Raw genomic sequence first — 18,725 nt, forward strand, 5'->3', positions numbered from 1 at the left:
TCCAATCCAATTCAGAGAATATCTCCCTTATAGCTTCTATAACCATATAATTTTCCCCCCAGGTCTTTCTTACATAAGATCTTTCGAGAATATTCTATTTAAAATTCAGTACAACACATTATAAAATTTCAATACAGAAAATTACAATATCTATTCAACTTTAGTCCTTCCTCGTCAAAATCCAGTATAAATCCAAATATCTAGTCTTTTATGATAGATATAAAACATATAATCAACCCATTTCTTCCAGATCTTCCTCACATATTGTCTTTCAGGGACACTAATATTTTTGTCTGTTAATATTTCAAAACAACCTTGTTTCAAGGATAATACTTTTGTCTCTTGCCATTTTTTTTGATGCATTAATCTCTGTCTTTCCTTCATTACTCCTTTTGAAAAGTCAGTCACAATATTTCCTAGTAGTTCCTTATGTCCAAGAATCCACAAATTACTGCCGTATATTTCATCAGTCCAAAAAGAGAACTCTTGGAAAGCATTAACCCTGTGAGTTTTTTCGGTTCGGGAGACAGCCTCCTGTAGCACAAATTCAGGCATTTCATCCAAACTATTTAAAGAAAACTTCTTTACATCAACTTGTTTATTCACGATCATATCTTCATATTTATCCACTTTTGTTTGTATCTCCTCCATTCCATTTTCCAAGTCCTGATTACACTGGTTAATTTCCTCCAAGCTCTCATCCAAAACGTCCCCATTTTTTATCAATTCGTATTTTTGAATAATTAAATACATTCTTTCTGTGTAATCCTGTATAAAGTCACGAATCCATTCTTCTGAAAGAACCTTCATGGCAAAGTTCTTGCTGAGAATCCCCTTATGAAATACTTAAACAACGTAATATAATCCAACAATCCACAGTCCAACACAATAAGATAAAATCTCCATTCAGTTTCGATTTCGCAGCAAGGCTCCTTTCCTTTCCCTTCCCTTTATCGCTCTACTTTCAGTTGCTCTCAAACGCCATTTTAAACAATTAAAGGAAGGGGGGGGGAAATTTCTCTTTTTAAAGAAGGTGGAAGTCAGAAAGTCAAAAATACTTGCAAACCAATAATTGTTCACTCATGCTTCTTCCGTCTGCTTATAGAAATCCACAAAAAGAAATCAATTGTTAGCAGAGCACCGATCTAACTTTGAACGGTCGCTAAACAAACTGTTGTAAGTTGTGGCTTACCTGTATTAATCTATCTGCCCAGTTCAGATCCTACGTGGGCTAACAAATCTTGTTGATTTTTATAGATAGCAATGTTCCACTTCTTTTTAAAGGTTTGGCACAGGGGTGAAATCTACTTATCTTCCTTACCGGCTTGGACATGCACACGCCCCCTGTACGCAGACCTCCTGCGCATGCGCAAAACCTTCTGCACATGTTCAGAAGGTAAAAAACACATTAGTTCCTGGTTAAAACCAGGAAGTAATGACACTTGGGTGGGTGGGCAGAGATTTGCTCCACTATCGCTACTGGATCGCCAGGCCACCGGCCACGATCACTACCGGATTGCGAGATCCAGTCAGAACTGGGAGCATTTCACCCCTGGTTTGGAGGCTAAATTTTTTAAAAAAAAAGAAGAGAGGAACAATTGCTTCATAGTTTAGGTCTCTTAAGAGAAGCATCTAATGCAGAAAGTAGAATACCACTGTACAATATGAGCGTACTCAGAAGTAAGATCCATCGACTTCGGTTGGTTTTATTGCCAGGTTAGACCAGTGGTAGTCAACCTGGTCCCTACCGCCCACTAGTGGGCATTCTAGCTTTCATGGTGGGCGGTAGGGGTTTTGTCTGATACTGAAGCACTTTCCTTTTTTTTTAATTTAATTGACTTTTTAAAAAAATTTCATAGCATTATTTAAATTATTTAATTTTCATTAGGTTTTCATAAAATTCCCTGTGACAATTTAAATTTCTGAAAATATATTATTTGTATTATCCGTGCATAAGTTTAGTTCACATTACTTAAGTGAAACTAAATGGCGCTATAGTGCGACTGCAAACAAAAGAGCCTCATCCCAAAATAGCTCATGCATCTCCCGCCACACCACCCAGCTGTAACAGACAAGCAGAGCGGGTAGCCGCCCCCCCCGAACCCAATCCATAATGCGCGAGAGGCATGCGCAGACGACGATACACGGCGTATTACTGTGGAACCGGTGGGCAGTTAGAAAATTTTACTACCAGCAGAGATACAAAAGTGGGCGGTAGGTATAAAAAGGTTGACTACCCCTGGGTTAGACGTAGAAAGAATATTTTTATTGTCACTTTGAATGTACATTAATCGGCATACATTAAAATAAAACTTCTCAATAGGTCCCCACCTCTAATATACACTACATCATCAGCTTCTTTTAATGACCCCATAATCCCGTGCGGGGTGGAGTCCAGGCAAATGAATGGAGCTGAGTGTTTACTGGCCGGATGCCCTTCCTTTTGCCAATGCGGAGTTTTTGTTCAGCAGATATATTCTCATTGTGCCCAGAGAGAGAAATATCTGCCTCTACCTAGGATCGAACTCACAGCCTCCTGATTGTGAGGCGAGAGCTCCACCTCTAGGCCACCGCACCACTTCTAATATACACTACATAAACATGACAAAATAAATAAATACAAAATAATGCATATACCCACATATATTATATGAATTACAGGTTACTGGACATAAGTCAGTGTGTATGATCCGAAGCCTTATTAAAAATTACAGCGTCGCATAGCTTCTTTTAAGTAGATTGTCAGTTTTTTTCCTTTTTAATCTCCTTGAAGCTTGCCGGGTTTCGCATGCAAAATTTAATTGCCCCGAAGCTTAGGGCCTATCTACCTAATTGCATTGCTGTCTATCTAATTGAGGATTATTTCATTTTTATTATTATTTTTTAATAAAGACACGATCGGGGGGGGAAAAGAGCTGGGACTGCCGAGTTGATTGCAAAACCATCCCAGAATCCGTAATGAAAAATATATTGGTGTTTTTACTTCGTCCAACTGTAGGATCAGGAATCTCTGTCCAAGTCATAAATTGTTCAGGGATATCGTTTCGAGCCTTCAAAACCTGCTCCTTGTCTTTGAGAGCAAGCGGAATGGTGGATAACCCATCCGTTATTCGTATGAAAAGTCAATTTTAGTTTCTTAACAAAAGTGGAAGCTATCACCAGAAAACAAAACAGCAGTAATGGCCCAAAAGAAGGAAGGAGGCATTACGTATGTTCACCACCTTGAATTACTTATAAAAGTCATAAAGTTGGGATAAAATGTAATCAATCAATTAAGCGAGTAAATGGTCCAACACTGGAAGATTTTAAGAAGAGACCGTTCCTTGCGCCTTTGGCATTGAGTCATGCCAGCCACGGAGACGTCTTCGGACAGCGCTGGCTCTTCGGCTTTGAAAAGGAGATGAGCACCGCCCCCTAGAGTCGGGAACGACTAGCACATATGTGCAAGGGGAATCTTTATCTTTACCTTTACAGACAATAATAATGTATATTTCAGTGTCTGGAGAAACGTACATTTTGTTTTTATCTCCTTGTTTTCTCGTTCAGAACAAGCACCTCCCAGGACAGGCGTTCGAATGGATACCTCGGGCAAGTATCATCTTGGCTTCCTTGCGCTACACATCCTTTCTCCATTTTGTGTTGTACCTTGTTACATCTCAGCTCAGAGCCACAGTCAGCCCTGAGTCGCCAGTGACCACCCATCCCATTTTTCCAATTTTACGCGTACACCAATCTTGCTGCTGTTACAACACGCAGCATTAAATGTATCAATCCTTTATTATGTTTCTCTTTTATAATTCCGAACAGGAACAGTTCTGGTTTTGAATCTATAGTTTGGGGTAACATCTCTTCCAACCATGTCTTTATCTGATGCCAAAATTCCTTGTTTTTGTTTTTGTTTCGTTTTGAAGACGTTTTGCTTCTCATCCAAGAAGCTTCTTCAGCTCTGACTGTGATGGTGGGGAAAGGAAGGATTTATACTCCTTGCAGACAGCTGGTCATTTGCATCCTTTTAGAGAGTTGTTGAGGCCACTTGGAGGTTTATTTGTGTCCTCAGGTGTCCTCAATGACTCTCTAAAATAAGAATGCAAACGACCAGCTGTCTGCAAGGAGTATTTATATCTAACAATCTAAATGCCAAAGCCCACTGCAGCTATATAGCAAAAAAGGCTCTAAGAGTTGTTAACTTAATTTTACGTAGCTTCTTTTCAAAAAACACCACGCTACTGACCAGAGCATATAAAACATTCGCTAGGCCAATTCTTGATTACTGCTCTCCTGTTTGGAACCCATACCATATATCTGATATCAACACAGTTGAGCGTCTACAAAGGTATTTTACGAGAAGAATTCTCCATTCCTCCGAAACCAATAAAATACCTTATTCCACCAGACTTGATATCCTGGGTCTAGAACACTTGGAACTTCGTCGCCTTCGACAGGACCTGGGTTTAGCTCATAAAATCATCCGTTGTAATGTCCTTCCTGTTAATGACTTTTTTAGTTTCAATAACAATATCACTAGAGCTACCAACAGATTTAAACTCAATGTCAATCGCTCCAGTTTAGATTGCAGAAAACACGATTTCTGTAACAGAATTATATATGCTTGGAATGCATTACCTGACTCTGTGGTTTCTTCTCATAACCCCAAAAGTTTTACTCTAAATCTATCCACGGTTGACTTCACCCCATTCCTAAAAGGACCATAAGGGGCGTGCATAAGAGCACAAATGTGCCTACCGTTCCTGTCCTATTGTTTCTTCCCCTATATATGTGTGTGTTTATAGTACCTTGTTTCTCCTCATATATATGTTTATATATTATATAATCCTCTATGTTATACTTGTATATATTGTTACGACGAATAAATAAATAAATAAATAAATAAATAAATAAATAAATAAATAAATAAATAAATAAAGTATAAATCCTTCCGTTCCCCACCATCCAGTCAGAGTTGAAGAAGCTTTTTGGATGAGAAGCAAAACGTCTGGCAAAAAAAATCCAGAAAGTCCAGTTGCTTCCTGAAAAAGCACCTTTGTTCATTTTTACAACCACGACTACAATTTAGACTATTATTTCTGACTATTAGGTCAGAAAAGGTATAGGGTTTCCTCAGTGGTGGGATTCAAATAAATTTGACAACCGGTTCTGTCCCCTAATGATTTTTTTCCAACAACCAGTTCACCAAACCGCTCAGAAAGTTAACAACCGGTTCTCCCAAAGTGGTGCGAGCCGGCTGAATCCCACCACTGGGTTTCCTGCTTGAGCAGTTATTCAACTCAGTGATTCCATTCTAATTATTTATTTATTTATTTATTTTGTCACAACAATATATGTAGGTATCATACAAAAGATTATATAGTATATAAACACATATATGAGTAAATATAAGGAGGTATAAGCATATATATAGGAAGAAGAAAAGAAAAAAAAACAATAGGACAGGAACGGTAGGCACGTTTGTGCGCTTATGCACGCCCCTTATGGTCCTCTTAGGAATGGGGTGAGGTCAATAGTAGAAAGTTTTTGGTTAAAGCTTTTGGGATTATGAAAAGAGACCACAGAGTCAGGTAAAGTATTCCAAGCACTGATGATTCTGTTACAGAAGTCATATTTTCTGCAATCTAGATTAAAGCGGTTGACATTAAGTTTAAATCTATTAGTTGCTCTAGTATTATTGCAATTAAAGCTGAAATAGTCTTTAACAGGAAGGACATTACAATAGATGATTCTGTGAGTTAAGCTTAGGTCTTGTCGAAGGCGATGGAGTTCCAAGTTTTCTAAGCCTAGGATTTCAAGTCTGGTGGGATAGGGTATTTTATTGTTTTCAGAGGAATGGAGAACTCTTCTTGTAAAATATTTCTGGACACGTTCAATTATTACTACGGGCACTATTTATATGACCTTTGAAAGCAATGCCAGTAGATTACTAACTGTGATCCATCTTATTTGGGCTCATACAATAACACAGGCTGATCTTTTTACAGAAATAAGGGGGAACAAATTAGTTTACTCCTGATTGTTCTGTAATAAAGAATCTCTTACAGCAGTGATGGGTAATGTTTTTGCCATTACGTGCCAGGAGGAGTGGGGGGGGTCGCACACATGCATGCTCACACCCATAATTCTATGCACCCTGCCCCGCGCATGCGTGCGCAGCCCCCCCTACTCCCCCCACTCCTGGCACGCAATGCCCCAGTTGGCCTGTTTCTCTCTCACACCTGGCTCCAAAGCCTTTCTAGGAGTCTGGGGAGGGTGAAAACAACTTTCCCCACCCCCCGCAGGTTTTCCGGAGGCCAAAAATGGCTCTTTTGCCAACTTCTAGTGGGACCTAGAGAGGTCCTAGAGCTGAGCTCACATGCCCACTGATAGGTGGCACACGTGCCGTAGGTTCACCATCACGGTCTTAGAAAATCAAATCAAATACCTTACAAGGTAGTCCTCGATTTGCTTTCACAATTGAACCCAACATTTCAGGTGTCCCAATATATTTGTTAAGCGAGTTTTGTCCTGTCTTACGACCTCGCTTGCCGCAGTTGTTAAGTAGAGTCGCTGTAGTTATGAAGCCGGTCATATGGTTGTTAAGAGAATCGGGCTTCCCCCTTGGGTTTCCTTGTCAGAAGGTCCTAAAAAGGGATCACCTGACCCCGGGGCACTGCAACTGTCATAAATATGAGCCAGTTGGCAAAGCGTATGAATTTTGAGCGCGCAGCATTCCTTTTTCCTAGGAATTGAGGGGGTCCTTGGTGCTCTCTGAGCTTGGTGGTTTTCTTGCAGATATTTCATTACCCAGACAAGGTAGCGTCATCTGTGCACCAGTGGTGGGATTCAGCCAGTTCGGATTGGTTTCGGCAAACCGGTAGTGGTAACCTGCAGGTGAACGAGCAAGCCCACCCACCCACCCCGGCGCTATGCTGCCCTGTTTAGCCACGTTTTCTAAGCCACGTGCATGCGTGCAAGCCGTGCACGTGAGCAAAGTGCATGTGCGGAAGGCCACACGCATGCGCAGAAGGGCACGCGCACATTTTCAGTGCGCGGCAAAACGGTGGTAAAACTGTTGTGCCTCGTCCGCTTTCCCCGCAGCCGGGCCCGTCTTATCTGCTTCCAAACGCTGAGGAATGTCCTACCATGCCTCCCGGCCCCAGCCCTGGCTCCATGCCCAGACAGGCTGAGGAAGAAGAAGCGCCTCCAGCCCCCAGCCCTGGCTCCATGCCCAGGCAAACGGAGCAACTAGACCCCTTCCCCTCCCCCACAGCATGTGAGCCTGAGGAAGGTCAATTACCAACAGCTGCAGACTGGAGTGACCCTCGCTTCAGGAGAATTGATAGGCGGCGGCAACAGAAGGAAGGGAGGGGCAGGCCTGGATAAGTGCTGAGTCATGGAGCCACACCCCATGGCCTATATAAAGGATCTGCTCTCTGGCATTCTCTGAGTCAGGCAAAGTCTACCTTATCTTGCTGAAGTCACTTTCTGGTCTCCTGCCTGCCTTGAGAACTTTGCTAGGACTTTGGCAGAGCTGCAGAGGCATGCCTGATTCAGATTTCCCTGACCCGGTCGTCAGCAGAAGAGTGGGACACGACATCAACTATGTGAAACCCACCTCTGCTGTGCACTGATGATGTTGCCTAGTTGGGTGATGAAACATCTGCAAGAAAACCACTAAGCTCAGAGAGTGCCAAGGACCCCACAGTTCTCCTTCTCCTCTTCCTCCCCCCCCCTCAAACTCCTCTCCCTTCTGCCACTGGTGACAGTCCTCCTCCTCCTCTCATCAAACCCCACTCCCTCGTAGCACTGAGGATGTTACCTAGCTGGGTAATGAAACATCTGCAAGAAAGCTACCAAGCTCAGAGAACACCAAGGATTTGTGCTCATTTCAACCCTGAGCTCCAAATAATCTCCTTTATTTCCTACGATGTACGGTCCCCATTCTCTCTTGTTTGAGGATAGATTCATTACCTATGCAAACCAACCCACCTATTGCTTCATCCAGCATGTATTCATATTTACGTAGAAAACTGTTTTTATCTATCAAGTTTCTAACAAGTGCCGACAATCCATTGTATTTGTTTTTCTCACTTGACGTGTGCACCAAATATAGAATGTGTTTGCTTGATGGTTTAGGATGTATGATATTGTTGTTTTGTTCTTTAGATTTAAATCCAACCCATCGCATTTTCCTCCATTTGACTATTTTAACCTATTGCATTTTAGACCTATTTCCCAGATTATTACAGGTGTGAGATCCATGTGTCTCATAATAAATATTATAGCCAAACCTGTACTTTATAAGGAATGTAACTGTCAACAAAATTTAGAGAGGTTTATATTTATATTTTGGCTGCAGGTGTCATTTTTAGCTTTTGCTTAGTTTTTAGAATTAATTTATCGGTAGATTTAAATATTTGAAGGTGTACTAAAGTTCTCAATGTGTTCTTAATACAGAATACAATTAGTTTAATGTTGAAGAGCTTTAAGGGTGACCTAAAAGTGTTTTACTTGCTTTGATTTATTTATTAATCAAATTTAAGTGGCCGGCAGTCTCACAGAATGTGACTCTGGATAAGTGCACAACAATTTATTTCAATAAAAATAGAAAACAACACGGATAAAATATCAACTACATCCATGGCAATGTTGCCGCTGCCATGATTTCATAGTTGCGAAATCTTAACTCCATGATTTTATCTGTCCATGTTTTTTTATCTAATGTTGTTGGGTTTTTTTAACGATGGATGATTGTAACGTTTTGCAATCAGCGGTGGGTTTCAGATTATGTTACTACCGGTTCGCCCCACCCGTGCATGCTCTCTTCATGCGGGAATGTGCCCAGTTCACATGCACATCTGCCTTTCATGAGTGCGCCTAGCCTTCTACGCATGTGCCCGGCCTCAAAAACGTGCTTAAATAGGATGGCATAGAGTCAGGGTGGGTTGATGGGTAGATGGATGGGTGGGTAGATGGGTGGGTGGACGAGTGGGTAGGTGGACGATTTCCGCTACCAGTTTGGGCAAACCGGTCCGAAAGCCCTCTGAATATCACTTCTGTTTGCAATGTTTTTTATATTGTAAGCCACCCAGAGTTGGATACGAGCTGGGCTACAAATAAATTTCACAAATAAATGAATAAAAACCACCAGAATCCCAAGTTAGCACAATTGGTTTTTTTAATTTGGCATGGAACACCCCGTTTACAAAACCTGCATAGGCTAACAAGCCCAGGGCCATGTGAAATGAGTGTATATGGAAAGTTTTGCACTGGAACTTTTCGGAAAATATTTAGGTTTTCTTCAATTGAACTTGTGTTCTCTTGCTTGTAAATCTTTCCTTAAAAAAAAAAATCTATAGAGATTGCCCTTGGAATTTTTTTTTTCCCCCATAAAGGCTTACTCCTAAAATCGTGTAGCGGTATGATATATAAACTCTTATCGATTGTGTAGGACAGTGAAATGTTGATCGGGCTGATAAAAGTTGGCGTTCAAACAATTTCTGGAGGAACCGCAATGTTTGTGGTCTTGAAACAAGTCAATTCCACCGATGCAGGTATCCAAAACCATCTTCAAAAGCATGGTTTGCTAATTTTAAAAAATTGAGGGGGCTCCAAGAAAGTCCGTGAGATGAATTTGGATCTGGATCAGTGGTGGGTTGCTACCGGTTCGGTCTGGTTCTTGCGAACCGGTAGTAACGGCGGCAGGAGGCTCCGCTCACCCTCCCGGATGTCATCACAGACGATCTGCGCATGCGCAGAAGCGCGAGCGTGCTCTCATTGCAAACTGGTAGCAAAGGTAAGTTGAACCCACCCCTATTATCGTTGTATGGCCATTGCTCCATAACAGGAATGTTTATAGAGAATGTCTATGGACATTCAGGTCACGGTTGTTCCAAAGGTGCTTTTTTCAAGAGGCAACTGGACTTTCTGGTTTTTCTTTGAAGACGTTTCGCTTCTCATCCGAGAAGCTTCTTCGGTTCTGTCAGAAGTTCTGTCAGAAGGGAAGAAACTTCTCGGATGAGAAGTGAAACGTCTTCAAGGAAAAACAAACCCTCGCAGTGTTTGAGGGGGCTGCCCCAAAGGGGAGGGGGGTCGACCTATTTTCCAAAGCACCAGGAGACAAGATAAGAAACATCGGATGGAAACTAATCAAGGAGAGAAGCAACCTGGAATTAAGAAGAAACGTCCTAACAGGGAGGACAATCAACCAGTGGAACAGCTTGCCACTAGAAGTTGTGGGCGCTCCATCACTTGGAGGTCTTTAAGAAGAAACTGAACGGTCAGCTTGTCTGAAATGATATAGGATCTCCTGCTTGAACATGGGGTTGGACTAGAAGATCTCCAAGGTCTCTTCCAACTCTAGTCTGGTTGATTGATGGAATGATGGATGGATTGACTTTTGAAAAAGCACCTTTGGGACATCCATAAGAGAAAGTTTTGGTTTTCTACTGTTTCCTCTTCCCAGAGTTAAGAGCAAATACAAATGCCTTGAAGACCACATCTGGTATTCAACACATACAGATTTAAACATCAGCCAGAATAACAGAGCTGGAAGGGAGCTCAGAGGTCTTCCAATCCAACCCCTTGCTCAAGCAGGAGACCCCCTATACCATTTCGGACAGTCCAGTCTCTTCTTAAAAACCTCCCGTGTTAGAACAGCCACAATTTCTGAAGGCAAGCCCTTCCACTGGTTAATTGTCCTCACTGTTAGGAAATTTCTCCTTAGTTCCAAGTTGCTTCTCTCCTTGGTTAGTTTCCATCCATTGTTTCTTGTCCTTCTTCAGGTGCTTTGCAAAATAAGTTGACCCCCATCTTCTTTGTGGCAGCCCCTCAAATACTGGAATACTGTTATCATGTCCCCCCTAGTCCTTCTTTTCTCTAGACTGGTCATACCCAGTTCCTGCACCTGTTTTAGCCTCCAGGGTTTTAATCATCTTAGTTGCTCTTCTTTGCGCTTTTTCCAAAGTCTCAACATTTTCTTGTTGTAATGTGGTGACCAAAACTGGATGCAGTATTCCAGGTGTGGCCTTAATACAGGGGTCTCCAACCTTGGCAACTTTAAGACGTGTGGACTTCAACTCCCAGAATCCCTCAGCCAGCTTTGAAGTCCACACGTCTTAAAAGTTGCCAAGGTTGGAGACCCCTGCCTTAATATATGCACTAAGGTTGGGCAACTTCAAAAATTAATTTTAAAACGTCCTTTGGAAGCTGTCACTCATTCCTTAGAACAGTCAAGTCTTTTTTTCGTAAGTCCACATGCAAAGCAGCAATCAACTCTCAGTCAACTGTTATCTTGAACCAGGTTCCGATTACAAGGAGTTAGATGTCCATCTTCGGAGAATGGAATCTGGATTTGGCTTCAGAATTCTTGGAGGAGATGAACCGGGACAGCCGGTAAGTTGGTTCTTGACAACTTTATACGGTTGGTGTCCAGGGGTGGGCTGCTGGGGGTTTGCAGGGGTTCGGGAGAACCTCTAACTAAGATTCTGTGCAGTTTGGAGAACCCCCAAATCACACTCCTGACTGGCCCCGCCCACCCCTCACTGCCCCTCCCATAAGTCCCCATACAGCCCGTATTGGATGCAGGTAAGTGCAGGGGCCATTTGGAGGCTCAGGGAGGGCGAATGTGGGCCTATCAGAAGTTTGTGAAGGATGGAAATGGGCCCGTTTCTGGCCTCCTGAGGGCTTCCGGAGGCTGGGGAGGCTCGAGGAATGCCTCTTGAGCCCAGGGAGGGCAAAAACACCCTCCCCCTGCCACCATGGTGCAGGAGGCTGACTGGGCCACGCCCACCATGGCCAGGCCCACCCAGCAACCACGCAGAGAACCCCTTGCTAAAAATTTTGAAGCCTGTTGTGACCCAGGCCCAAGTAGGTAGTAGAAAACCAAACAAACTTTATTTGAATAGCTGAGAATTACTTCATTCCCAGCGTCGTTCAACTAAATTAAAACAAATTCCTCCCAATACAAATTCCTCAGTCCTATCGCAAACCTTGGTCTAATTAGGCAAACTGCCAAAGGCCTTTCTTGGCAAAAGTTCAGAAGTCACAAAAATAAATGCAGGACATAGACAAAGCAGAAGACGAAGCTACCAACTTTGTTTTCCAACAAAGCCCAAATGCCATTGCTGGTCTGTTTTAAGCCTTATGGGAGGGGCCAATCATCTCTTGGCCCTACTCCTGAGTTGTCCTCTTTGCTTGAGCTGCTCTTGCCTTCTAGCAGCTCTTCTCATGTGTGCATTAGGAACAGGCTCCTCCCGTTCCTCTGCCTCATTACTGTCAGCATCTGGAGGCTCTGGAGTCCGCACCCCATTCCCCGATGGCCCTGGCCTCACCTCAGCCTCATCGCTGTCCGACTCTTTTGCCAGCTCCACAGGCTGCTGGCGGACCACAACAAAGCCCACCTCTGTTGGTGTCAGAAATATATACTTGGATTATGGCGGTAGTAAAATGGCATTTTTTAAAAAAAAAACTTCTTCACATATTGAAAAAAAAGCAAGCCTCTTGAGTGAACATTATCTCCATTTACAAGCTGTCATTGCAAATCAGTCTGTATGATGTTAAACCCAGACTGTATTGTCCATATTTTTACACACCTCTTTTTTTTTTGTCTCGGCATCATTCAAAATTGTAAAATTTCAATTTACAAGCTCCTGGACAACGTCTTCAGGTAGTATAAAACCTTGGTTTGGCAACCAAACAGCACGATTGTACTTCAGCGTTTTGGAGAAAATGAGCATCGTGCATTGCTAGATGGCTCTGGGAAACGAATGATAGCCGGGGAAGGATAATAATGTTGGGATTTTGAAGAATGCCTTTCAGCTTTCTGCTCATCATTCGTTCTTGAAAACCGTCAAGTCTGTACCTCGAGACCCAGTTGCATTCTGAAATTCATAAGGCCGTGATTCTTGCGGTATTCGTTCAACATTGCAGCATTTTCCAGTTTCCATCAATTTTATTTCACTCATGGATCGGTATAGAACTGATAACACAGCAATGACGCTGAAACAGATATAAAAGGAAACATTTGTTCTATGGCCCTCTCTGTGAACACGCGTGCCATCTCCAGCTGCTCTTTTTTTTTATTTGCATTTATATCCCGCCCTTCTCCGAAGACTCAGGGCGGCTTACAATGTGTTAAGCAATAGTCTTCATCCATTTTGTATATTATATACAAAGTCAACTTTTTATTGCCCCCAACAATCTGGGTCCTCATTTTACCTACCTTATAAAGGATGGAAGGCTGAGTCAACCTTGGGCCTGGTGGGACTTGAACCTGCAGTAATTGCAGGCAGCTGTGTTAGCTGTCTTAGCAGTCTGAGCCACCAGAGGCCTCTTCTGTTTCTGGCGGGCTGGGCAGATGGTCTTCAGGGGCAATGGAGCGCCGGAAAATGACCCGAAAAATGGCCAAAAAACAGGCCATTTTCAGGCCGTTTTCAGGCTGTTTGGGGATCATTTTTTGGGCCAAAAAAGACCCGAAAAATTGCCTGAAAACAGCCCAAAAATTACCTGAAAACAGCCTGAAAAACAGTCATGCGGTCACTAGCCAGCTGGTCTTCGGGTTTCTGGCGCTTCGGCGCGCACACATGCACATGTGTTCTAGTTTGGGCACTCATTGCCGAAAAGGTTCGCCATCACCTGACTATGGTATAGTCAGCCCTCCAAGATAGACCAAAGTAGGAAACCAAATTTATATAAGCTAACATTAAAAAGGTAGATGTTTCAGTGTCCAGTCATGTCTGAGTTTAGGGCACAATGCTCATCTCTATTTCTTGGCCGAGGGAGCCAGTGGTATCCAAAGACACTTCCGTGGTCATGTGGCCAGCATGACTATACGCCAAAGGAACATTGTTACCTTCTCACCAAAGTGGTACCTATTAATCTACTCACATCTGCATGATTTCGAACTGCTAGATGGGCAGGAGCTGAGGCAGGAACAGAAGCTCACCCTGTCACGTGGAGGTTGGATCTCAAACACAGAATGTCAGCTTTCCAACTGGCAAAGCTCAGCATCTTTAACCACTGAGCCATCGCGCCCCTTAGACTACCATTACAATCTTGTAAATCTGAATAAGCTTTTCCCATCCCTCCCCTTTTTCTTCATTTGAACTAGGGAGGGTCTTGTTTGAGATTCATGCTTGGTTACAGATCGGGTCCAGGCTCAGATTACTTTTATCTGACCATTTCTTGGTTGTAACTTTTCCTCCTATTTCCTCCTAGTTATTCCTCTTATCCATTACTGTGTCAGGCGCTGGGGAAATCAAGAGATTCAGGCAATTCAAATGAGCATAAAGACCTATTCCAAGGTTAAGCTCTCTAGAAGAATCTGGCCAACTAATGGTGAAGGGAAATGAGCGGGAGATAAGAAAGGCATTCAAGATGAGCTGGACTTAGATCTCTTGTGGTCGTGCAGGGACTCGTGACATATGACATGTTTGCTGAGCCCTCCCTTGGGCTCAGCCTAGTCATTTCCTACAGACAGATGTATATAATTCCCCAAAAAGGGACCCAGGCCCAAGAAGGTAGTAGGAAACTCAGTCCGTGGAAAAAACAAACAACCTTTATTCAAACAGCTGAGAATTAGTTCATTCCCAGCGTCGTTCAATTCAAATTAAAACAAATTCCTCCCAACACAAATTCCTCAGTCCTATTGCAAACCTTGGTCCAATTAGGCAAACTGCCAAAGGCCTTTCTTGGCAAATGTTCAGAAGTCACAAAAATAAATGCAAGACATAGACAAAGCAGAAGACGAAGCTACCAACGTTGTTTTCCGGCAAAGCCCAAATGCCATTGCTGGTCTGATTTAAGCCTTATGGGAGGGGCCAATCACCTCTTGGCCCTACTCCTGAGTTGTCCTTTTTGCTTGAGCTGCTCTTGCCTTCTGGCAGCTCTTTTCATGTGTGCATTATGAACAGGCTCCTCCTGTTCCTCTGCCTCACTACTGTCAGTCTCTGGAGGCTCTGGAGTCCGCACCTCACTTCCCGATGGCCCTGGCCCCACCTCAGCCTCATCGCTGTCTGACTCCGTTGCCAGCTCCGCAGGCCGCTGGCAGAGCAGAACAGGGGGCCACAGTTTGGAGCTGATGCTAGTCCTTTCCCCCACTCTCTGTGTTGTGCCTCGCTCGCCCCCCTCTTCGCAGCCGGGCCCCTCTCATCTCCTGTTATCTCAGCCAGGGACTGATAGTGCAGACGAACGCGTGGCATGCCTCCAACCCCCAGTCCTGGCACCATGCCCAGACAGATGGAGCAAGACAAATGGCCTGGCATGCCTCCAGCCCCCAGTCCTGGCACCATGCCCGGACAGACCGAGCAAATAAACCCATCCCCATAGCATGTGAACATGAAGAGCCTGAAGCCAGGCACGAGCTGGAATTGTCGGCAGCTGGAAGATGGACGGATCCATGGTTCCGGAGAATGGAGAGGCGACGTCAGCAAAAGGAAGGGAGGGGCAGGCCTGGATAAGTGCTGAGTCATGGAGCCACACCCCATGGCCTATATAAAGGATCTGCTTTCTGGCATTCTTTGAGTCAGGCAAAGTCTAACTTGGATTGCTGAATCCAAGTTAGACTCCTGCCTGCCCTGAGAACTCTGACAGAACTTTGGCAAAGCTGCAGACTTCCCCGACCCGGCCGTCAGAGGAGGAGTGGGACACGACACTCTGTTTATCTTTTATATTCGCTATGCTCTGAGACATTCCAAACTCTTCGGTTCCTCTTTGTCCTTGGTGACAAAGAGTCGAAAACCGTCTTTCTTTTTATTTTATAGTCTTTTTTTTCAAGGGCACACAGGATTCTTCAGCCTGGAAGAAAAGCATATGCAGATTCTTTAAAAATAATGGGGAAGCCATTGCTTTATGTAAAGAACGCCTGAGGATGGGCTTCTCAGCCAAAGTCAATTGTTCATCGAGGAATTTTGGTCGGGTGGTTTTTTTTTAAAAAAAAATGTGCATATTTTCACTGGAAAACTGGGCTCCTTTGGGGTGTCATTAATGCACTTGGATGACAGCGCTAACATATTTGCCTACGAAGTAATCTAATATTGTTGCTCAGCGTCCAAGACGCGGAACTAATGGTGAGCCTTCACCGCTGACTGATTTATACACATATCTATGCTTCCCTTATGATATCTGTCAATGCTTCATCAGGTGAAGAATGACTCCAGTGGATAGCATTACTCATTTCGTTCATGCTCTCAATTGCGCTGAATATTCAGTCAAAGGTAATTTTTTCCCCCCCACAAAAACCGAAGTGCATACAGTAAACGTTGGCTGTGCACTCACCCCAATGTTGTGACTTGTCCTCCCTCCTCTCCTCAGCTGGGCCCCTCCCGTCTCCAACCAGGCCTTTTATCAGACTCCGAGTCTGATAATGAAGAAGAAAGGCCTGTCATGACTCCAGCCCCCGGCCCTGGCCTCATGCCCAGAGAGGATTCAAGGAGTGAAAGGAGAAGCCCAATAAACCTCACTCATACAGCGTGTGTTCCTTTGGCTCAGCCTTCAGAGCAGGAAGCCAGCCAGGTGGTGGAATTACCCGGGCCTACTCCCTCTGATTCCTCCCTTTCCCAGATGCTGACAGCAGATCCAGCTGAAGACAATTCAGAGTGGGTGGACCCTCACTTCCAGAGATCTGAGAGGCGATGCCACAAGAAGGAAAGGTGGGGCAGGCCTGGATAAATGCTGAGTCATGGAGCCACACCCCACAGCCTATATAAAGGACCTACTTTTGGCATTCCAACCTTGAGTCAAGCAAAGTCTCATCTAGTTTGCTGCTATCGGACTCTATCGCTGAAGTCACAACTTGGACTCCTGCCTGCCCTGATACACCTCGAAGGAACTTGGCAAGCTGCAGAGGCTTCGTTGCCAAGTTTCTTACGGACTTCCTTGACTCATTCGTCGGAGTGGGGGTGGGACACGACACCCAAGGATTGCTCTGAAGCACCTGGATGCTTGATTGTTTTCCTTGTAGTCCTTGACTTACAACCGCTCGCTTAGTGACCGTTCTTAGTGATAACGGCACTGAAAGAAAACGGAACTTACGGCCGTTTTTTCCACAGTTACAACCTTTGCAGCATTCCCGTGATCACATGATCAAAATTCAGAATGCTTGGCAACCGGTTCGCATTTATGACAGTTGGCGTGTCCAAAGGTCATGCGACACACACACACCCCTTTTATTTTGTGACCTTCTGACGAGCAAAGTCAACGGGGGAGCCGGATTCATTGAACGACCATTTTTCCCCCTTTCCCCCCCCTCCCCCCCGCAAAACCCCCTTCACCCCTCCCTTCACCACCACCACCCCAGCTTCCCGGGTCAATCACAAGGTATTATTATACATAAACCAAACATAGAATAAAATTTTCCCTTCTAATCCAATTAACCTCATCCAAGTCTTTTCATTTCCTAAACCCCCCCCCATTACATAAAATAATACATCCTAATTATTCAAAGGCAATCTGATATCTCTTAATCTGATATCTGTTTTGTAAATAATCAATCCATTTTTTCCATTCAATTAAATATCTTTCCTGCGTATTGTCTTTCAAAAAGGCTGAGATTTTTGCCACCTCAGCCAAGTTAGTAACTTTCAATATCCATTCTTCTATTGTAGGTAACTCTTTTTTCTTTCAATATTGTCCAATCAGCAATCTTGCTGCTGTTATTAAGTTCAAAATCAATTTAATCTCAGTCACTGTACAATCCGTTATAATTCCCAAAAGGAAAAATTGCGGCAGGAACTTTATCTTCTTCTTCAGGACATTTTGAATAATCCACCAAATTCTTATCCAAAAGGCCTTGATTTTCTTACAAGTCCACCAAATATGAAAATATGTAGCGTCATCACAGTCACATCTCCAACATTTCGCTTGGATATTAAGTTAGTAACGACCATGTTAGTAACAACCATGTTACTAACTTAACAAGTGCAGTGATTCACTTAACAACGGAGGCAAGGAAGGTCGTAAAACTCAGTTAGCAATAGACATGTTGAGCTCCATTGTGGTCGTACGTCAAGGGCTATGTCTATAAATCAACCATCAAAGATCAAGCGCCTGGCACAGAATTTCGATAACGCTTCATGCACAATGCTTTCTAATTAAGGGGATTCCCAAATGACACAGGAATCCTGAAATAACCGATCACTCTTCATGATCTGTGATGTTTATCTCTGATTAGGGACTTCTTTCTTCTTATTGTAAGAAGTCTCCTTCTCTGAAGAGTACACAGTGTGAGAAAGAACCAAAGTAACTTTCATATTACGTTGGGTCCTTGGTGCTGTCTGAGCTTGATTGCTTTCTAATGGATGTTTTATTAGCAAACTAGATAACAACATCAATGCTAATGTGCAGATCAGTAGCACTCATGATTTTACCTACTCGGGTAATGAAATATCTGCAGGAAAAGAATCAAGCTTAGGGAGCACCAAGGACTCCCCGGTCCTCGTCTTCTTCCTCCTCCTCCCTCCTCCTCCTCCTCCTCCATTTCACAAACCCCACTCCCCTCTAGATCTGATGACATTACCTAGTTGGGTCATGAAACGTTTGCAAGAATCTAGTTCAGAGAGTAACAAGGACCCCATAGCCATTGTTCTCCTCCTCCTCCTCCTCCTCCTCCTCCTCCTCCTCCTCCTCCTCCTCTCCACAAGCTCCACTTCCTTCTAGCACTGATGACATTATATAGTTGGGTCATGAAATGTTTGCAAGAATCTAGTTCAGAGAGTAACAAGGACCCCATAGCCATT

At 43.7% G+C, this 18,725-nt stretch overlaps 1 protein-coding gene across 13 annotated transcripts in view; it reads left to right on the forward strand.

Moving 5' to 3' along the window:
* MAGI2 (membrane associated guanylate kinase, WW and PDZ domain containing 2) overlaps positions 1-18,725 on the forward strand; it is a 755,967-nt gene that overhangs the window by 649,479 nt on the left and 87,763 nt on the right. For all 13 annotated transcript variants that reach the window (XM_058190302.1, XM_058190300.1, XM_058190301.1 and 10 more), the window contains 2 exons: positions 3,547-3,588; positions 11,294-11,385. In XM_058190302.1, coding sequence (XP_058046285.1) covers positions 3,547-3,588; positions 11,294-11,385 — 134 coding nt within the window. The remainder of the gene's footprint in view (positions 1-3,546; positions 3,589-11,293; positions 11,386-18,725) is intronic.

The sequence above is a fragment of the Ahaetulla prasina genome, chromosome 7, assembly GCF_028640845.1.
Source record: "Ahaetulla prasina isolate Xishuangbanna chromosome 7, ASM2864084v1, whole genome shotgun sequence".
NCBI classification, from domain to species: Eukaryota; Metazoa; Chordata; class Lepidosauria; order Squamata; family Colubridae; genus Ahaetulla; species Ahaetulla prasina.